Source organism: Dicentrarchus labrax, unplaced genomic scaffold (genome assembly GCF_905237075.1).
Source record: "Dicentrarchus labrax unplaced genomic scaffold, dlabrax2021, whole genome shotgun sequence".
In the NCBI taxonomy this organism is placed as follows: domain Eukaryota; kingdom Metazoa; phylum Chordata; class Actinopteri; family Moronidae; genus Dicentrarchus; species Dicentrarchus labrax.
In genome coordinates, this window is record NW_026136706.1 from 26,071,369 (window position 1) to 26,094,038 (window position 22,670).

The window sequence follows — 22,670 nt, forward strand, 5'->3', positions numbered from 1 at the left end:
GATAATGCAAATGATTCACTGAGATGTGCATTTTTATAGACTTAACAGTAACATTCAAAACTTTTTTAAACTGTAAACATTGGTCACTTGTCAGCTTCATCAGCTTATTCCTTTTCAAAAAAGTATATGACTTTTGTTTGTTTTTATGTGCAAAATTTGCAACAATATTGCTCATATTTCATGTTTGTCTGTTTGATGTTCTGTCAGTTGTTCTTGGAGGTCATCTGAAATGTCAAATATACGTCTCCCATCGTGTCATTGGAAAGAGAGACAGTATTCAGTGTTTCAGCACTTTTCTCACCTATGATTGTGACCATGTAGGTCAGTGTCTCTGGATCAGTGTCTGTAGGTCAGTGTCTCTGGGTCAGTGTCTGTAGGTCAGTGTCTGTAGGTCAGTGTCTCTGGGTCAGTGTCTCTGGATCAGTGTCTGTAGGTCAGTGTCTCTGGGTCAGTGTCTTTGGGTCAGTGTCTGTTGGTCAGTGTCTTTGGGTCAGTGTCTGTTGGTCAGTGTCTCTGGGTCAGTGTCTGTAGGTCAGTGTCTTTGGGTCAGTGTCTCTGCGTCAGTGTCAGTAGGTGAGTGTCTCTGGGTCAGTGTCTTTGGGTCAGTGTCTGTAGGTCTGTGTCTTTTGGTCAGTGTCTGTAGGTCAGTGTCTCTGGGTCAGTGTTTGTAGGTCAATGTCTGTAGGTCAGTGTCTTTGGGTCAGTGTCTCTGGTTCAGTGTCTGTAGGTCAGTGTCTCTGGGTCTGTGTCTCTGGGTCAGTTGTCTTTTGAAGCTTGGCAGTCTGTTCACCTTCTCAGCGTCTGAGAGCAGATAATCAAATGTTGGTCTGATTGACCCCCCCAGCAACAGTGGGATCCAAAACCTGTAGAGACAGACGGACAGACAGACAGACAGACAGATATAGTGTTATTATTATATATAATATATATATATGATGTAATAAATCTATATAATATATATGATGTAATAAATCTATATTATATATATTTAATTACCATTAAACACATTATTTTTATATGCGCACATGAATAACAAAGGAGGCAAAATGTCACAACAGACGTCAACAGTTTGTTCGCTCTACTGAAGCATCTGTGTGTGTCTGTGTCTGTCTGTGTGTGTGTGTGTGTCTGTGTGTTTGTGTGTGTGTGTGTGTGTGTGTGTGTCTGTGTGTGTGTGTCAGCTTCATGTCTTATTAATTAACCTCCAGGGATTCAGCCAGTTTAAAGTGTACAGCTACTACTAGTAGTAATATTACTGATATTAGTAGTAGTAGTAATATTAGTAGTATTATTAGTATATTAGTTCAATTCAATTCAATTCAATTTTATTTGTATAGAGAGAGTGAGAGTGAGAGAGAGAGAGAGAGAGAGAAAGAGAGAGACAGAGACAGACAGACAGATAGACAGACAGTTGTACAGCAACAACAGTAGCAACAACTACACCAGTAGTAGTGACTGATGATGATGAACATGAAGAAGATGATGACGACGACGACAACAGCAACGATGGGGGACAATGAGCAATGACAATAGTAACTGTAGTAATAATAATATTAAAGCTGCAAGCAGCGTTGGACGGGACCTCGCACTCCACGCAACTCGGGGCGTGCTGCGGCTGCGTCGCGTGCCATCGTTACACGTGCGGACCAAGACATGAAATTTCACGTAAATCAGCTCAAAATCGCCACGCAGCGATTACTTCCTGTTGACAGTAGGTAGCGCTATCACTATGTCTTAATATTGTCATGCAGACAAGTTCAGGGCGGGACTGTTATCACACACGTGAAGTTTCATTGAGATTGGACCACGTACGCTGAAGTTACGAGGACGTGTTAAGGGCGAGACTGTTACAGAATATATGAAGTTTATTGGAGATTGGACATTGCACACTGAAGTTATGAGTGCTGTTTTATGGCGAATCTGCTGAAATCGACAAGTCGTCACCGGCACGGTCATTTCACGTAACTCAGCTCAAAATCACCACGCAGCGCTTACTTCCTATTGCCAGTAGATGGCGCTATCACTATGTCTGAATATTGTCATGTAGACGTGTTCAGGGTGGGACTGTTATCAAACACGTGAAGTTTCATTGAGATTGGATCATGTACACTGAAGTTATGAGGACGTGTTCAGGGTGGGACTGTACACTGAAGATATGAGTACTATCTGTTTGATGGCCAATTGGTGGAATTCGACACGTCGTCACGGGCACACGGTTAAACATACAGTCAGAAATAGCACAACTTTTGATAACCAATGTGTGCAGATTGAAGTGATTGAATTTGAAGTCAATCTGATCAAATCTGTAGGAGAAGTTAGTTAAAACAGAAGCCCTTAAATGCCAGAAATAGCATCACAGTTTGACATTCGATTCAACCTGGCCAACTTTGAGGGAACGCCACGGACACGCCCTTTAACGTACAGTCACAAATAGCACAACTTTTAATCAGCGCCATTTTTTGACTGTACTGACTAATTTTGAAGCAGATCTGATAAATTCTCTAGGAGGAGTTTGTTCAAATACAACGCAAAAAACGCTGAAAATCATTGCAAAATGCCGGAAATGACATCACAGTTTGACATTTGATTCAACCTGGCCAACTTTGAGGGCACGCCACGGACACGCCCTTTAATGTACATGCACAAATAGCACAACTTTTACGATTTTTGGTATGTGGTCTATTTGGAAAAGTGTCCTGAGATAACTTCTGTTATGAATTGGCGCTATACAAATAAAATTGAATTGAATTGAATTATTGGTCTAAGTACAGAACCTTGCGGAACTCCATTACTAACTGTAGTATTTATTGAAGATTCATCGTTAACATGTACAAACTGCGAGCGATCTGATAAATATGACTTAAACCAGCTTAGTGTGGTTCCTTTAATGCCAAATGCTCAAGTCTCTGTAAAAGAATATTATGGTCAATGGTGTCAAATGCAGCACTAAGATCTTATAATGCAAGTACAGAGACAAGTCCATTGTCGGAAGCAATCAAAAGGTCATTATTAACTTTAACCAGAGCTGTCTCTGTGCTATGATGAACTCTAAATCCTGACTGAAAATCCTCAAATAAACTATTGTTATGTAGAAGGTCACACAACTCTTTGGCGACTACTTTCTCCAGAATCTTAGAGAGGAAGGGGAGGTTAGAAATCGGTCTATAGTTTGCTAAAACCCCTGGGGTCAAGAGTGGACTTTTTAAGAAGGGGTTTAATTACAGCTACTTTAAAGGACTGTGGTACATATCCTGACAATAAAGAAAGATTAATCATATCCAGTAAAGAAGTGCCAATTAAGGGAACAACTTCTTTAAGCAGCCTAGTTGGGATCGGGTCCAACAGACAGGTTTGGTGGCTTTGATGTAGAAATTATTGAAATTAACTGATGAAGATTGATAGTGGAAAAACATTCTAAATATATATCTGGGTTTACATCAGTTAAAGTTCCTAAACTTGGAGAGCCAGTGATACCTGTTGAGGGCATTTGGTGACTAATTTTCTCTCTAATAGTAATCATTTTATTATAGAAGAAGCTCATGAAGTCGTTGCTACTTAAGTTTATGAGGATATGTGGCTCAATAGAGCTGTGACTCTCTGTCAGCCTGGCTACAGTGCTGAAGAGGAACCTAGGGTTGTTCTTATTTTCTTCTAGTAGTAGTAGTAATATTAGTAGTAGTAGTAATAGTACCGATATTAGTAGTAGTAGTAATAATAATAGTAATAGTACTGATAATAGTAGTAGTATAAACTGTGTGACAGTGACAGTGTGAGTTCTTTGTGTTCATTGATGCTCTTTACTGACTGTAGGTGGAAACAATGTTCATGTTTGTGTGTTTCTGGTCTGTTGATTTTATTTTAACTCAGTATTCTCTAGCAGTCTGTGTTTGTCTGAATCTCTTCTGGTCTCTTTAATAAAAGCCCAATATATGAATAAGCTGGTTCAATGACCTGCTAGTACAGGGGTCGGGAACCTTTTTGACTCAGAGAGCCATGAAAGCAAAATATTTGGAAATTGATTTCAGTGAGAGCCATATAATATATTTTAAGACTGAATTCAACTAAATGTGAGTATAATAAGCCTCTGAATTTATTATTTTAAATAATGTTATAATACTCACCATTAATGCGACTTCTGGTGCTGCATGGATTTGCTGATGGCTTTGTAGTCTGGTTGGTACTTGGTGAGGTTAAGCTTCATGCAGGCGTTGAGGCTTTCATCCATTAAATGTGATCGTAGGTTGGACTTGATGTTTTTGTGGTGTGAAAATGACTGCTCACATGAATACGTAGATCCAAACATGGTCAATACAGCAATACTCACACGCTTCAGTGTGTCGTATGTGACAGGAAGCGCGTTCCAAGTTTTGATAATCAGCTGGTCTTCGGGTTGAAGTTTTTTCATTTCTGTCCACATGTGCTTGCTCGCCAACTCCGCTTTCTGTCGTGCGATTCTTTCCAAATCTTCATTCAGTGACTTGAACTTATTCACCCACATGTCTGAGGCCTTTAGGTCAGCCACTTCTGCTTCAAAATCTCTGAGGGAGACATCAGGAATGTAACTCAGGTCGGCTGTGTTCAGTGAACACTCGTTTGGATGGGTGATGAACTTAAAAAGACGAGTGTGCTCTCGAAATTCTCCAAAGCGTGCTTTGAACGACTGTAGGAGACTGGATGTGAAGCCAGCTAGCTGGTGGAGATCAAAGTTTTGAGTGGGCTCACTTGCTGTGCATGCATCTTTAAATTGTCTCAGTTTTTCAAAATGTAGTAAACGACCTGTTTCAAGATCCATGATAAAGAGCTCCAACTTGTTTTCAAAAGCAAACACGGCGTGTTGAAGGGATAACACTGTATTTCCAATGCCTTGCATTTTCACGTTGAGCTGGTTCAGATGTTCAGTCATATCCACGAGATAGTAAAACTTGAGGAGCCACTCAGTTTCAACTAGCTCAAGATTCTCGATGCCTTTCATTTCAAGGAAAGTCCGGATTTCGTTCAGGCAAGCCGCAAAACGGCTAAGCACCTTCCCTCTTGACAACCAACACACATTGCTGTGCAAAAGCAGACCGTGATAGTTATTTCCAACTTCATCCAGCAGTGTTTTAAACTGGCGATCATTTAAGGCTCGGGCAACAATAAAGTTGATCACATGAATGACCAGCGACATCACTTCGCCAAGCTGCCCGTCACACATCTGAGCACAAAGTGCCTCCTGGTGTAGAATGCAATGGAAACTTAGGATGGGTCTATTTTCATGTTCACGGAGAAGCGCCACAAATCCTTTGTATTTCCCCACCATACACGGAGCACCATCAGTACACACTGAGAGAAGTTTATCCATAGGCAGATTTTTTTCATGAGCGAACTCCATGAAAGACTTGAATAAATCTTCACCTCTTGTGGACCCTTTTATTGGCAGAATAGCAAGACTTTCTTCGTGCAGTGTGTCACCAGCAGCATATCTTGCAATCACACTGAACTGTGACAAATGACTTACGTCTGTTGACTCATCCAAAGCCAGGGAAAAGAACGGCGCTGCATTTATGTCCTTCACTTGCGTTTCCTCGACTTGGTTTGCCATCATGATGGTACGATCATGAACAGTTCTTGCCGACAGAGGCATGTCTTGTATCCGTTTGATTATCTTGTCTTTGTTCGGAAGATCATCAAAAAGTTCATTGGCTACATCCAGCATGAACGTTTTAGCATACTCGCCATCTGTGAATGGTTTTCCGTTCCTCACTATTGCTAGAGATCCAGCAAAACTAGCGGAATTATAGTCACCTTGCCGGGTCCATACGCGGAGTTGCTGCTGGCTAGCTTGCACCCTGCTCAGTAGCTCTTGGCACGCTTTCTTCCTGCTGTCTCCCGCAGGGTATTTTGATGCAAAGGTAGCATGGCGTGTGTCGAAGTGCCGCTTTACATTCGACCGTTTCATCGACGCAATTTTGTCATTGCAAATTAGGCACACCGCAGAACCTGCTCTCTCCACAAAGGCGAATTCTTCAGTCCATTCGTCCTGAAATGTACGATACTCATCATCTTTTTTTCTTTTCGCCATCTTCTTCGTCGAAAGGTTAACTTTGACCTAATGACCGAGCAGACTGATTCAAAAGGGGGCGTTTACCTGATTACCCAGCAACGGCCAACGTAGGCTACTATCATCCAATTTAAATAATGGACAATTGCTCCTGCAGCCAACTGCAGCCCTGAACAGGACATGAGCAGTGGAAAATCGATGGATGGATTAAAACAAGTGATAATATTTTATGTTTTATCTGAAAAGCCGAAATCTGCGAGCCAGATGCAATCATCAAAAGAGCCACACCTGGCTCGCGAGCCATAGGTTCATACATTCAAACTATGTGAATTATTCATTTAACTGCAGTCACCAGTAGTGTTTCCTGTCTTATTTAGTCTGATGATTATCTGTTCTGTTGTGCTGCTGAACTCCAGTCAGCTAACTCAACTCTTCACATGGTGATGGGGTCCAGAAGCTCAGCAGCACAAGTATTGGACCTGGCCCACCCCCCGTCTGGCTCTGCCTCCTGCAGCAGTGATGAGGACTCCCCTGTGTCCAGCTGCGTCTCAATACGTAAGGTCCACTTACAGACCCACCTGAACAGTCTGATGAGCTGTGACTCTTCCGAACTCCTGGTGCACACCTGGACCTGCGTCACACTTGCTAGAGACCAGGGGGGCTTTCTGTCTCTGAGCCAGAGGGTTCAAGTGAACCGCAGGACCCTCCAACACCTGCAGACCAACCAGAGAACACACCTGGATGACAATCAGAGAGCACAGAGCACAGGTGTTCAGGAAGATATACAATTATTATTATATAATATAATTTAATATAATGTAATAATATAATGTAATATAATATAATATAATGTAATGTAATGTAATGTAGTATAATGTAATATAATGTAATGTAATGTAATAATATAATATAAAATAATATAATGTAATATAATGTAATATAATACAATGTAATAATAAACACATACACACACACACACACACACACACACACACACGCACAGTGAGTGCTGATGTAAACAGTCTGTGGTCTCGTCAGGTTAATTAGTCCTGACGACCTGCTCAGTTTAATCCGCCTTCCTCTGTCAAACCAACCAATCAGAGCTGCTGATGTCATCTTCTCCCCTCCCCCACCCTGTGTGTCTGTGTGTTCAGTGTCTTTGTGTGGTTGCTGCGGCAGCAACAGTTTGAGGACGGAGCTTTTATGAAGCGTCACTGCGTTCCTCTGAGAGCCGACCACGACCTGCTGACCCCCGACACACTGTGAGTACATACAGTACACACACACACACACACACACACACACACACACACAGTGAGTACACACAGTGACTACATACAGTACACACTGTGTGTACACACTGTACACACTGGGTACACACAGTGAGTACACACAGTGAGTACATACAATACACACACACAGTGAGTACACACAGTGAGTACATACAGTACACACACTCACTGTTTGTTTTTGGTTTGTTGTTGATCTTCAGCTGCTTTGAGTTTGTTGCTGTAAATGTTTTCTGTTGTATTTTGGTCGTTCATGGGACCAATCACAGCGGAGTTGAAACTGGTGTTTCTGCAGGACAAAACTGGGATGTCACACTGCATCACACTGCATCACATTCAGTCACATTTAATCACACTGCATCACACTGCATCACATTCAGTCACATTTAATCACATTGCATCACACTGCGTCACAGTACATCACACTGCATCACATTCAGTCACATTTAATCACACTGCATCACACTGCATCACATTCAGTCACATTTAATCACATTGCATCACACTGCGTCACAGTACATCACACTGCATCACATTCAGTCACATTTAATCACATTGCATCACACTGCATCACATTCAGTCACATTTAATCACACTGCATCACACTGCATCACAGTACATCACAGTACATCACACTGCATCACATTCAGTCACATTTAATCACACTGCATCACACTGCATCACAGTACATCACAGTACATCACACTGCATCACATTCAGTCACATTTAATCACATTGCATCACACTGCATCACAGTACATCACACTGCATCACATTCAGTCACATTTAATCACACTGTGTCGCCCTGCATCACAATACATCACAATACATCACAATGCATCACATTCAGTCACATTTAGTCATGCTGCATCAGACTGCATCACACTGCATCACAGTACATCACAGTGCATCACATTCAGTCACATTTAATCACACTGCATCACACTGCATCACACTGCATCACATTCAGTCACATTTAATCACACTGCGTCACACTGCATCACAGTACATCACACTGCATCACATTCAGTCACATTTTATCACACTGCATCACACTGCATCACATTCAGTCACATTTAATCACACTGCGTCCCACTGCGTCACATTGCATCAAACTGCATCACACTGTATCACATTTAATAGCACTGCGTCACACTGCATCACAATACATCACAGTGCATAACATTCAGTCACATTTAATCATGCTGCATCACACTGCATCACACTGCGTCACAGTACATCACAGTACATCACAGTGCATCACATTCAGTCACATTTAATCATGCTGCATCACACTGCATCACACTGTCACAGTACATCACAGTACATCACACTGCATCACATTCAGTCACATTTAATCACACTGCATCACACTGCATCACATTCAGTCACATTTAATCACACTGCGTTGCACTGCGTCGTACTGCATCACACTCCATCACATTCAGTCACATTCAGTCACATTTAATCACACTGCATCACACTGCATCACAGTACATCACATTTAATCACAGTACATCACACTGCATCACATTCAGTCACATTTAAGCACAGTACATCACACTGCATCACATTCAGTCACATTTAATCACACTGCATCACATTCAGTCACATTTAATCACACTGCATCACATTCAGTCACATTTAATCACACTGCGTCACACTGTCACATTTAATCACACTGCGTCACACTGTCACATTTAATCACACTGCGTCACACTGTCACATTTAATCACACTGCGTCACAGTACATCACACTGTGTCACAGTACATCACACTGTGTCACATTCAGTGACATTCAGTCACACTCAGTCACACTGCGTCGCACTCCATCACATTCAGTCACACTCTGTCGCACTGCATCACACTGTCACATTTAATCACACTGCGTCATATTCAGTCAAACTCAGTCACATTCAATCACACTCTGTCACACTGCGTTGCACTGCATCACACTCCGTCACATTCAATCACACTCTGTCACACTGCATCACACTGTGTCACATTTAGTCACGCTGCATCGCACTGCATCATACTGCCTCACACTGTCACATTTAATCACACTGCATCATATTCAGTCACATTTAATCACACTGCGTCGCACTGCATCACACTGCGTCACAGTACTTGGTAAATGGTAATGGTAAATGGACCTGTACTTGTATAGCGCCTTTCTAGTCTTGCGACCACTCAAAGCGCTTTTACACTACGTGCCACATTCACCCTTTCACACACATTCACTCAGTGATGGCAAAGCCCATCGAACAGAAACTAACGCATTCATACACATTCACACACCGATGCACATCATCAGGAGCAATTTGGGGTTCAGTATCTTGCCCAAGGATACTTCAACACGTGGCGGGAGAAGCTGGGGATCGTACCAACAACCTTCCGATTAGTGGATGACCCACTCTGCCTCTGAGCCACAGCCGCCCCTCACACATGCATCACACTGCATCACACTCTGTCACATTTAATCACACTCCGTCACACTCCATCACATTCATCTCACTCTGTCACACTGCAGAGTGTCACTGTTTCGCTGCATTGTATTACTACTACTAATACTTTCACTAATCATTAAACAGAGAGGATGCCCTGACACCCTGGAAGTACTTCAAATACTGCTGTAAATACTACTAATACTGTTTCCATCACACTGCGTCACAGTGAAATGTAATACTACTAATACTCTTACAAATAATTAAAGGGAGAGGATGCCCTGACTCCAGTACTGCAAGTACTACAAATACTACTGTAAATACTACTAATACTGTTTCCATCACACTGCGTCACACTGCCTCACACATCACATGCTTTGTCCAAAGTAAAACTGATAAAAGTGGAACTACTTCAAAATGTTAATGAAAAAACTGTTTTATTTGCGCATGTAGAGCCACTAACATCCTGACTGTACATTTTAGTAAAAGTATGATCCCAGTTCTGCTGGACTCTGGCTCCCTCTAACTGTGGTCTGCTCACAGGTCGGGGGTCAGGTTACATCCTGTCCAGGTGAGGTCGGAGGGCATGGCCTCTTTATCGGGACATCTGAGTGACTCGTCCAGCAGCAAATTGGCTGTTGGCACAACAAGAAGACGCCCCGCGGCAGCGTCTCCAACCCGCCGTCTCCGATTCGAGGATGAGACAGAGACTGAGGCAGAGTCTCGTTACCTGGAGCGACAGAGAAGACGGGTGGGGCATCGAGGGACAGGTATCCTGCTCTCTAAACCAGATCTGAACCTGTACGTCAACGGCAGGGCAGGGATGAAGGGGGTGCGGCCTGTTGTTGACAGACAGCAGAGAGAACTGATGCCAGCAGGAAGGGTGGATCAGTGTGACTCCTGTGGGACAGTTTTAGGAGGTGAAATCAACCTGAACCTCCGTCTACAACCACATACACCTGAAGACTGGGGCCGGAGTCTGTACAAGCCCAGCCTCAACCTACGGACTGAGCCAATCAGAGAGACCTACATTGGCTCCATCACAGCTGGTGAGACCAGTGGTGGAGGGGGTGGGGATCGATGTGTCATGAACAACCAGCTGAGGAAGAGGACCAATCAGGTGGAACTTAATGAAAACCAGGTGACTCCCCCTCCGGCCACGCTTAACACAGACAGGCCAATCAACCCCTACGCCCCCAACCAGCTGACCACTCCTAATCAGCCCTCAGATCTAACCTCGCCCATCTCCAAATGCCCCTCCTTCTTGTCTCCTCCTGTGACATCAGCAATGATGTCACAGATCAGGCTCAATGGCACAAAGGCAGGGAAGAACCTGAACCAGAACCAGGAGGAGTCCCACAGAGAGCTCCGATCTCGGGCAGATTTGAAGGAGAGGAGCCCCTGTGTGGTGGAACAAGGTCTGGATCTCAGGACGAAGAACTCCTTCTCCTCACTGAGGACCTCAGAGTCAACAGGTGAGACCATTAGCTTCTTCTTCTTCTTCAGCTTTCATCAGCTGACCTCACTGACACTTTGCATTACTCACTCTGTCTGTCTGGCTCTCGCTCTCTCTGCCTCTCTCTCTCTCTCTCTCTCTCTCACCCCAACTGGTCGAGACAGACGACCACCCACCTAGAGCCGGAGGATCTGTCCTAGGTTTCTGCCTTTTAACAGGCAGTTTTTCCTTGCCCTTGTCGCCAAGTGCTTGCTCATGGTGGTACTGTTGGGTCTCTGTAATTAATGTTAAAGAGTTCGGTCTAGACCTGCTCTATTTGAAAAGTGTCCTGAGATAACTTCTGTTATGAATTGGCACTATACAAATAAAATTGAATTGAATTGAATTGAATATCATTCTGATTGGTTTACAGCAGAGTGCCAAGCTCCGCCCACACCAGACAGCAGCAGCGATGAACAGATCATACAGCCAATGACAGCAGAACTTCACAGTGATGACGCCTCACTTCCTGAACAGTGAGTGTGTAACCTCTGCTGGAAGTCCTGATCCAACAGCTGTTCAGCTACACTGAACTACAGTTGACTGATAAAGTATCTTTACCATCAGTTATCAATAATCCTCTCTGTTTCAGCTTCAGAAGAAATCAATCCTCTCGTCTTTCGCTGCGACATCTTTTCTCCACTGTCAGACTGAGCAGGAGTCGGACCAGCAGCCTTGACCGCCTCAGCTCACGCCCTGACTCCTCAGCATCTGACCTCATCCCCTCTGAATCTGACCCCGACCTCTTGTGTCGCAGGAAGTCCTCCGGTCTGCTGAAGAAAACCCTGTCTGTTCAGTTGCTCAGTGTGGTGAGAAGATCATCAGCTATCAGTTTTTAGCATTAACTTCACTGTCTGTCCAGCAGAGGTCACTCCTTTTCTTTATCTTCTTCTTCTTCTTCTTCAGCAGGGGTCACCTTTCTTGCAGTTGAGAAAGTCGTCATCAGTTCAAAGTTTCGGGTCAGAACAGAAGAAGAAGAAGGATCGTTCAGCTGACTACAGACCAGCTGCTGAGCAGTAACACACCAGTTTCTGATTTTATAATCTGTTCCCACATCAGCCAATCACAGCTTCAGTACTCTCTGTCTGTCTGTCTGCCAGGTTCCTGCATCGGTGTCTCAGTCTCGAGGATGTTGGTTGCCCATCTTCAGTCCGTTCTGTTGGTCGAGTTCTTCAGGTTTGTTCTGATGGAACGTTTCTGTTGGAGGTCGGTCAACTGAAGAACCGACTGTATGGATTCATAATCAGCAGAGGGAGAGGACGCCCCGACTCTGGTACTACAGATACTACAAATAGTACTGTTAATACTACTAATACTACAACTAATCATTAAAGGTAGAGGACGCCCTAACTCTTGTAAAGAGTGAGACACATTGAGAGTGAGACATATTTTTACTGCAATGAGTTTGGAAGGAGTTTGTTCTCATGTTTTGGGTGTAAACAACTGTTGTCTGCATACATCTGGATATTGATTTGGGGTAAATTAACAGCAGATCAATAATGTATTAGATAAAGAGACCAAAGATGGATCCCTGACAGTGTACTAACAATATAATAATGTGTACTGTAGGTGTATATGTGGAGGACATGGTGGACAGCAGCACTGAGAAGTTGTACGCTGGCCTGCTGGAGGTTGGAGATGAGATCCTGGAAGTAAACGGGGAGAAGGTGGCCTGTCTCAGTCTGGACCAGGTGACCCACCTTCTGACCCAGAACACTACGGCAACCATACGGGTGCTCCGGCACAGGAGGACAATTCCACGGTGAATGTAGCACTGACCGATTACAACCACTATATACCACTATACTATCTGAGGGTAACTACCTGAACCTTACTTCAAACACCTTTGAGAACTAAAACTCCAGAGCACGTTGATAACAAATTGAACTGAACTGATGATTCATGATGACTCATTATGATCACCTGTGTTTACCTGTGAAATGACTAGTAGTTTATAAGAGAGCTACAGATGTGATGAACATTTGTTTTTAAGTCTGTTGTAACATTGAAACATAAAGTTCAGTTTGTTTTAAGGAAAAATCGTCTCAGTGCTGCCTCCTCATGAATATTAGATCACAGTAATGTTACACACTGGAGCTTTAATGGAGTGATTCCTAATAATGTTGCCCAAGGGAAGCATATATAAAGTTAATAGAATTGGTCCAAGTACAGAACTCCATGACTAACTGTAGTATTTATGGAAGATCGTTAACATGTACAAACTGAGAACGATCTGACAAGTATGACTTAAACCAGCTTAGTGTGGTTCCTTTAATGCCAATTTGATGCCCAAGTCTCTGTAAAAGAATATTATGGTCAATGGTGTCAAATGCAGCACTAAGATTTAATAATACAAGGACAGACACAAGTCCATTGTCTGAAGCAATTAAAAGGTCATTATTAACTTTAACCAGTGCTGTCTCTGTGCTATGATGAACTCTAAATCCTGACTGAAAATCATCTGAAGATCTACCATTCTAACTGTAGTAGTCAACAAACAGTTGTGTACATAACAATAAACCATCCATTAATTAATGATATACTGCTGATTAATGGTAAATGGTGTTCAATGTCTGTTCTGACTGCTTATGTAAACACAAAAAGTTTGTTTTTATTTTCTGAATTAGTTTATTGAAATAAAATTTACCTGCAGACACAAAAACTTCACTCAGCTGCTCGACAAAAAGTAAAATAATAAAGACAGACCATGTTTTCATTCACCCATCAATAACACAGTTTAACTAAACTGATCAATACATTTATGGTCTTCATTCAGCCGTAATTCAGTCATTGATCTGTTCTTCTGGTCTGATTCATGTGTCAACAAAATACAGTAATTATTATTATTATTATATTATTTTAGGACTCCATGTTGGTTTTGTTTCCAGAAATAAAGTTTTGAAACAACAAACATTATCAGTTGAAACTGACATTTTCTGCTTAATTTATGAAAATCAGCTTCTCACTCTGACAGAAGACACTAATTAATTCTATTTAAAGATTCAATCTGACATTTTCCCTGAAAGAAAAATAAAAAAATACTGAATTCTTTTGTGAAATTTGCTGGAAAATGACTAGATGGATTTATGAAATTAGTGTTAATAATGTACTTACTAATTACTGTATTTAAGTGTATTTAGTATTAAACTGATTTGTGAACACTGTGGCTCAATAAAACCGTTCATATTTTTACAGCATTTCATCACCTGCAGACGTGTAAATTTACCACCATGTGTACCGTAAACCTGATGGTGTGGGACGATGTGATTGGCTGCTTCGTCTTACAGCTCACCTGTTACCTGATTTCAACCAATTTATATTCACAAGCAGTTACCTAGTTCAGGACCGCACTTTCTGCTGCTGCTTCACATTAAAAATATTCCACTAGAGATGGGCCTTTATTGTGAAGCAGCAGCAGGAAGTGTATATAGTCTAAATTAGTGACAGTTTAACTACCACTGATCAGTAAACTGATCAATAAGATGATTGATATGGTACAGGAAAGAAAAAAATGAAATAAAAAATAAAACAAAGTCAGTAAAACAAAAACTTACTGTAAACTGAAAAATCAGAAAAACAGAAACAGAAACAGGAAGTTTTAGTGTTCTTACATTAAAGAAACATCAGACTAAACCGCCACAATTAAACCTGAAGTTAAAAAAAATAGAATTAAACTGACATTAACAGAGTTAAAACTGGAGTTCAGGTTGGGAGTTAAACTGGGTTTAACTTGAGAAAAGCTGAAGTTAGAATTGCACTTAACTTGAAATTAAACTGGAGCTTAACTGGAGTTAAACCAGAGGTAAAGTTAAACTCAGAGTTAAACTGCGATTACACTGGAGTTGAAATTATTATTTCAGCCCTTTAAATAAACAAACACAAACATAAAACACATCAAACTTGTTACCACCTGGTTTGACCTTGACCTCTGAAATGATTTTAACAGTCAAACACTCAAAGAACCAAAGTGCCTTTTTAGTCCTACGTCCAGTCTAGTCCAGTCCTGTAAAATTAGGTATACACAGTAGTGCTGCCCCCTAATGGTCGACTGTATCGTCAGTCTCTTGAGAGTCTCAGTGACACTTTCAGTCTGACAGTCGCAGAGAAACCAAACCAAAGTTAAACTGCGTTGAGGAGCTGCTCCTCGTAACCTCGTCTTGTAACACAGGAAGTCTCTTACCACTGCACTGCTGCATATGCTAACTGTACTAGCTGCTATTAGCTAGTTAGTGCTGCTATTGGGCCAAATGAGCCACAGAACAGGAGCGGGGCCCGAATGAGCCACAGAAATGGAGCTGGGCCCGAATGAACCACAGAACTGGAGCGGGGCCGAATGAACCACAGAACTGGAGCGGGGCCCGAATGAACCACAGAACTGGAGCGGGCCCCGAATGAACCACAGAACTGGAGCGGGGCCCCGAATGAACCACAGAACTGACGGCCCGAATGAGCCACAGAAATGGAGCTGGGCCCGAATGAACCACAGAACTGGAGCGGGGCCGAATGAACCACAGAACTGGAGCGGGGCCCGAATGAACCACAGAACTGGAGCGGGGCCCCGAATGAACCACAGAACTGGAGCGGGGCCCGAATGAGCCACAGAAATGGAGCTGGGCCCGAATGAACCACAGAACTGGAGCGGGGCCCGAATGAACCACAGAACTGGAGCGGGCCCGAATGAACCACAGAACTGGAGCGGGGCCCGAATGAACCACAGAACTGGAGCGGGGCCCGAATGAACCACAGAACTGGAGCGGGGCCCGAATGAACCACAGAACTGGAGCGGGCCTGAATGAACCACAGAACTGGAGCGGGGCCCGAATGAACCACAGAACTGGAGCGGGCCTGAATGAACCACAGAACTGGAGCGGGGCCCGAATGAACCACAGAACTGGAGCGGGGCAGGCGACGGAGGCCGGCTGATGTCCAGCAGCTCCGACCAGGACTCTGACTCTCGGGATGAAGACCCGGCGGGTTCAGGCAGCGACAGGAGAGGAATAAAACGGAGGAAGAGGAGCCAATTAGTAGCCAGTTAATCAGTCAGTAACTGTTAACGTTATCCATCATCCATCGTATCGATCAGTCCGCCAGGATTAGTTTCAGTGAAGTTCTAAGTTATTTATTCCGTGTGTTGAACAAGCAGACTGTGTGATGTTACACTGTGTTGGAATAAATGAACTAAAGGTTCAGTCTCCTTGTTGGTTGTTCTGATTCACAATCATTACCACTGTTTCTGTTTAACAGGCGGCTGTTCACATATAAATCAATACAGTAATACCAGAAACATGATGATTAGTCGACTATTGGCTTTATCTAATGACTGATAGTCCACTAGGAACATCTGTAGTTAGGGGTCCAGTAGAGTCCAGTAGAGTCGAATGTAACCAGTAACTTGTTTTCCTGATTAACTTTAATTTATAACTATAATTATTTAATTCAATTATTTGGTTTGTTTCAATAAAAGAGTTCAATAACCCTATTATACAATATAATCACATTCAATAAGTTGAGTTTCACTAAACTGACCAGTTAAACTGGAGCTAACTGTTCTGTCTTTGTTATGTTGATGTTAAACTACATTAAATACTGTTTGTATTAATTATTATTACAGTAAGTTTTAAGGTGGACTGATAGTATCTGCTGATTGTTCTCTGGCAGCTCAGGTGCGTTACCTGCAGGATCAGGACTTTACTGGACTGACCGGTATCTGCTTTATGACATTTTGTTTATGACCAAGTCCGATAGAGTTCAGTAGAGTCCTGTAGAGTTCAGTAGAGTCCGACAGGGTGCAGTAGAGTTCAGTAGAGTCCTGTAGAGTCCAGTAGAGTCTGACAGGGTGCAGTAGAGTCCAGTAGAGTCCAGTAGAATCCGACAGGGTGCAACAGAGTCCAGTAGAATTCAGTAGAGTCCGACAGGGTGCAGTAGAGTTCAGTAGACTTCAGCAGAGTCCAACAGGGTGCAGTAGGGTGCAGTAGAGTTCAGTAGAGTTCAGTAGAGTCCGACAGGGTGCAGTAGAGTTCAGTAGAGTCCGACAGGGTGCAGTAGAGTTCAGTAGAGTCCAACAGGGTGCAGTAGAGTTCAGTAGACTTCAGCAGAGTCCAACAGGGTGCAGTAGGGTGCAGTAGAGTTCAGTAGAGTTCAGTAGAGTCCGACAGGGTGCAGTAGAGTTCAGTAGAGTCCAACAGGGCGCAGTAGAGTTCAGCAGACAGACGAGTTCTGTGCTGACAGGAGGACGCATCTATCAGAGGATGAAGAAGAGAAGGACGACGACGAAGAGGATGGCGAGCAACACACCGATAGCACACCACTGACGGCGATCTGTGGAAATACAGAATGTTCATAACTATCAACTAATTAACTATAAATATGAATTACCTGTATAACTAGCAATAACTGCTGCCAACAATCTGCAGAAACGTTGTTAATGACATTTAACTAATTACAATTTACTATCACTACCAATATCTACAGCATTCTATAATTAACCTGACAGCTAACTAAAGCTAACTAAAGCTATTACTAGAGCTGTTCCTCCAACAGTCGACTGTGTCGTCAGTCTGTTCAGAGTCGCAGTGACACTTTCAGTTTGACAGTCACAGAGAAACCAAACCAACGTTAAACTGGATTGTTGCAACATGGACCATTTCTCTTGTAACACAGGAAGACTTTCTGTTACTGTGTTGACAGCAGCAGGTGAGCCGTGCCTTAAGGAGAAAGTTCATTAATGACGTTACTTATTGATTCACCTGCTCTGTGCTTGTTATGTTATATAATTATCATATTGAAAAAGAAACTTTAACTGCTCTGTGCTTGTTAAACATCCAGCAGATAACGTTAATAAACCGGCGTAACCTCCAAAAACTGAGCTTGTGGAATAAAATAAATGTGTCAGCTGATCAGCGATTCAAACTAATTAGAGGGAATATTGGCCGATAATGATAGGTGAAAGGGAGAGGAGCGAGTTTGTAGAGTTGAATTGTTAATAACATCATCCATCGGATCGATAAGGCTGTGACTATTATTAGTATCAAACGTTGTAGTGGACTACTGGCCGGAATGAGCCACTACCAGTCGACTGGGAAAACCTTTAGTCGGGGAAAGCCCAACTGATACTAAACAACCCCTGCTCTGTTTTCATCCAATGAGAACACAGACAGCTGAGGTATTGATTCAATTAACCTGATTTATGTGATAGCTGATCAATACTGAGGGATGGTCACATTAGACGGACATACAGAAAACTATTATTTATCTTATTTTTTCTGTACCACTCCAGTACAAACACTGAGGGGGAAATCGTGTGTTTACCACTGGTCATGTGAGACACTTTGGCCAGTTTCTTCATGACGTTGTCCAATCTTGACTGCGTGTTATCCACCTCATGAGTGAAGTCATCCAACATCCTGCAGAAGAAAGAAATGTTCATTGAGACACTCTAGAGAGAGTTTAAATAGTATCCACACAGGATTTTAAGCTAATGTCTTATGATAGACAGTTTATATAGTATGATCAATTATAGCATAGTATTAAAAGGTCAACTGATGGCCTTTAGAGTTGAAAAGGTTCAGGTTACATCCCGGTTACTAACCCTTCCCCCTGCTGTTGTAAATGTGTACCAGCATTGAGTTTTAATAGCAAAGGAGCTCCTGGAGACTGAAGCACCGCTGTGGTGCCAGTGTGTTATAGCCTTTAGGGATACATTTCCAAGTTAAATAATGAAGGAGGTGAACTTCTTACACGGCCTGTTCATCCAACTCCATGCCGATCCTCTCGGACATGTTCTTCAGGACTCCAATTGTTCCCGACACAAGCTCCAGCTGTTCATCCTGTTGCTCCGCTATCAGCTGGATCAAACACAAACATATTCAATCCACCAATTACATCCTTTTTCCCTTCATATCACCATACTGCTGATGGCTGTTAGTGTACCTGCTGCTGGACCTGCTGCTCTTCTATAAACTGGGAGTTGGCGCTCTGCAGTTGCCGGTCCAGTCGGCTGTATTTATCAGGACCGGGCTGCCAAATTGGACCCTGAGCACCACGCTCGCCGAGCAGATCCTGGACAACAACACAACCACAGGCTGTAAGACATTTTACATCAACAGCAGCTCTGTGTCCACACAGGGACCCCCAGAGACCTCCCCTTACTATAACCTCACCTAATCAGGTAGGTTACCAGGTCAGGGGGTGCAGTGTAGTTCAGGTGTGTGCAGTTACCTGTCTGTTCTTTCTGTCCACTGAGGCTGCAGCTGGACTCGACATTTGCTCTTTCATTTCCTTCAAGAGAAATGAAGTCAGTCAGCAACCAATCAGATCAATCAATTCATCAGGTCCACCTCAGCCAATCAGATCATTCTGATACAATCACCTTACTAAGCAGCACAGTAATAATGTTTATTATTTCAAAACATAAAATCTACTAAGTCTTGCCTGTTTAAAGTGCTCATTATTATAAAATATTATATTTGACGCTGCTGACTTTGGACAGATGCAAAGGTTCCAGTAATGCTGATAGCTTCTCTATCCTCTACATATAGAGCACACACATTCACTCTTTGACTGGTTCAGCTTCTACCTCGAGAAGGTACCATAATCTGAAGCTCCCTGCTACTTTCCAGGGCTCTGGAAGTCAGGGGGTAAAATGTTCTGCAGTGATTTAAAGGTTCTCTGAGGCTGCTGCATTAGCACCGCTCTCATAGGGCTCGCTGTGGATGTTCACGTAGGCGGCCATTGTAGCTAGCTTTCCGGCTAAGCGCGTGTTAACTTATACTGTACAGCTTGTGAGGCAGTTGGTTTGCTATCGTTTTCATTTTCTTATCTTAATAGTCAGGACGCCTCTCAAGCCTTTCCCACCTTAATGTGATCCAGTTTTAAGTGCTGTGTTTTAAAGGCAGAGACAGATAATAAAACTGGAAACCCTCAATTGGAAACCAGACGACCACAGGCTCGTTTAAATGAACGTACCTTAACAGTCTGTCTGGTGCTGGTGATGAAGGCTTTCCTTTTCGACAGCTCGGCTGCATCGAGGTTGAACTTCTTTGGGTTGGACTCAACAATGCGTTCACTGACAGTTAAGAACAACGTTTACAATGATAAACTTATTTAAAAAAAACAAAAACTCAGAGACACTCAAACACACATTGTTGTTCAAAGGATATTGATGGTCTCGTCAAGGTCTTCCAGGTCCCACTCAATGGAGCGCAGACTGTTCCTCAGCTCATTGGTCGTCCAGTCCATTTCCTCCTTGGAGGCTCCGCCTCCCTCTTGCAGCAGCTCGCTCCATCTGTGATGGAGGCTCTGAGCTGCGTTCACTGCTTTCTGTACTTCACTGATCAACAAACAACATCAAATTATGGCTATTGTGACTCAGAGTCATTGTAGAGCTTCAGGAAAACAACGAGTCGTTCAAAGTATTAAATCACGACTCACTGACTGAAGGGAAGACTGTGGATTAAAACATGAAGAAATAGAAACAGAATAAACCTTTCAATCAGGATGTTTCACTGTTTTATATTATAATGAAGTGACTTATACTCGGTGCTCTGTACACTACAGTGACACTCCAATACAACACTGGACATCCAGCAAGAGCCGGGAATCGAACCGCCAACCTTCCACAGCCGCCCCTTTATTAACATATTTTACATTATTATCATTAAACACTGACTGAGCTATGAGCTAACATCAGGTTAACATCACAGCAACATGTCAACATGCTAACTCATTCATAAAACGCTGATGCTAACGTTAGCATGGGGGTTCGCTGTGTGTCTTTTCATTGATTATCGCTGAGCTGTGAGCTGGGTTCATTGATTATCGCTGAGCTGTGAGCTGGGTTCATTGATTATCGCTGAGCTGTGAGCTGGGTTCATTGATTATCGCTGAGCTGTGAGCTATACGCAGGCTAACCCTAGCCGTTAGCTCCAGTTAGCATTAGCAATGGTTAGCACGGTGTAAACTGACCCCTTAACGACGAAGAACGGGTCTTCCATGGACATGTTGCTGGTTCCGGTTCAGTCTCTGCGGAACTCCATGACCCGGACTCTCGGCCCTGGATCCGTCTGATTGACTTTATTGATTGTATTATTGATTAAACGGAGCTGATCTCCACCTGATCGGTCCGCTTTGTTTACATGTAGCAGCGGCTTCCGCAGCGGAAGTCACCAAGTGACGTCACACATATACGGTCGTCACAAAAGACTGATGACGAAACAACAATATCAAAACATGATTGAATAATAATCAATAATAATAATGTGTAATAATCATCAATAATAATAATGTGTAATAATCATCAATAATAATAATGTGTAATAATCATCAATAATAATAATGTGTAATAATCATCAATAATAATAATGTGTGATAATCATCAATAATAATAATGTGTAATAATCATCAATAATAATAATGTGTAATAATCATCAATAATAATAATGTGTAATAATCATCAATAATAATGTGTGATAATCATCAATAATAATAATGTGTAATAATCATCAATAATAATGTTTAATAATAATAATCAATAATAATTAATATGTATATGTAATTATGCTAAGACAATGTCGGACTCCGTAGTTTTCTCTGGACCCCTCCCCAATGTGACCAGTGATGACATGTATAGCCGCATGTCGTCATTCCACCGCTGGCTGTCGAGGTGGTGTCCAGCAAACGATGTGGGCTTCATTGATAACTGGAAGCCTTTTTGGGGAAAACCTGGTCTGATTAGGAGAGACGGCATCCATCCCACTTTGGATGGAGCGGCTCTCTTATCTAGAAATATGGCGAAGTTTATTTCTAAAACCTGACAGTCCAGAGTTAGGACCAGCAAGCAGAGCTGCTGTCTTACACACTTCTCTGCTCTTTCTTTAGAACAGTCACCCACCCAAAACCCCATAGAGACTGTGTCCGTCCCCGACCACCTAAATTATTTAAAGAAATAAAAATCTAATAAAAATTAAAACTAACTCCTCAGTAGCACAAAATAAGAGAATGAAATGTGGACTGTTAAATATCAGGTCTCTGTCCTCTAAAGCTGTTTTAGGGAAAGAATTAATATCAGATTATGATATTGATTTACTTTGTCTTACTGAGACCTGGTTGTCCCACGAGGAGTATGTTAGCCTAAATGAATCCACCCCCCCCCCAGTCTTATTAATACTCACATTCCTCGAGGCACTGGCCGAGGAGGTGGAGTAGCAGCCATATATGATTCGAGCGTTTTAATGGACCCTAAACCTAAACTAAATCACAATTCATTTGAAAGCCTTGTTCTTAGTCTTTTTCACCCAAACTGGAAAACACTGCAGCCAGTTCTATTTGTTATAGTGTACCGCGCTCCTGGACCGTACTCTGACTTTATATCTGAATTCTCAGAGTTTTTATCAAGTTTAGTCCTT

The 22,670-nt window shown here is 42.6% G+C and overlaps 3 protein-coding genes across 3 annotated transcripts in view; 2 read left to right on the plus strand and 1 right to left on the minus strand.

Moving 5' to 3' along the window:
- The window catches only part of LOC127365358 (uncharacterized), a 168,282-nt gene that overhangs the window by 108,028 nt on the left and 37,584 nt on the right, over window positions 1–22,670 (plus strand). The window lies entirely within an intron of this gene.
- LOC127365305 (uncharacterized) lies at window positions 7,171–13,308 on the plus strand. Its single transcript, XM_051403289.1, has 7 exons — window positions 7,171–7,302; window positions 10,317–11,248; window positions 11,642–11,744; window positions 11,861–12,077; window positions 12,175–12,284; window positions 12,369–12,541; window positions 12,838–13,308. Exons 1-7 carry the CDS (start codon window positions 7,244–7,246, stop codon window positions 13,032–13,034), a joined length of 1,791 nt encoding a protein of 596 aa, XP_051259249.1. The 5' UTR covers window positions 7,171–7,243; the 3' UTR covers window positions 13,035–13,308.
- On the minus strand, window positions 13,873–21,422 carry stx6 (syntaxin 6). Its single transcript, XM_051403392.1, has 8 exons — window positions 21,232–21,422; window positions 20,427–20,596; window positions 20,233–20,327; window positions 19,486–19,545; window positions 19,198–19,326; window positions 19,006–19,112; window positions 18,577–18,671; window positions 13,873–17,586 (listed from the first exon to the last, which is right to left on the minus strand). Exons 1-8 carry the CDS (start codon window positions 21,264–21,266, stop codon window positions 17,510–17,512), a joined length of 768 nt encoding a protein of 255 aa, XP_051259352.1. The 5' UTR covers window positions 21,267–21,422; the 3' UTR covers window positions 13,873–17,509.

Coding starts and splice junctions, on each gene's coding strand:
- stx6 (XM_051403392.1), bottom strand. CDS start 21,266: ATGTCCATGGAAGACCCGTTCTTCGTCGTTAAGGG. Junction 20,597..21,231: donor CCGTTCTTCGTCGTTAAGGG/GTCAGTTTACAC, acceptor TTTGTTGATCAG/TGAAGTACAGAAAGCAGTGA. Junction 19,113..19,197: donor AGCAGCAGGTCCAGCAGCAG/GTACACTAACAG, acceptor TGTTTGATCCAG/CTGATAGCGGAGCAACAGGA.
- LOC127365305 (XM_051403289.1), top strand. CDS start 7,244: ATGAAGCGTCACTGCGTTCCTCTGAGAGCCGACCACGACCTGCTGACC. Junction 12,285..12,368: donor TACAGACCAGCTGCTGAGCA/GTAACACACCAG, acceptor TCTGTCTGCCAG/GTTCCTGCATCGGTGTCTCA. Junction 12,542..12,837: donor GAGAGGACGCCCCGACTCTG/GTACTACAGATA, acceptor TGTGTACTGTAG/GTGTATATGTGGAGGACATG.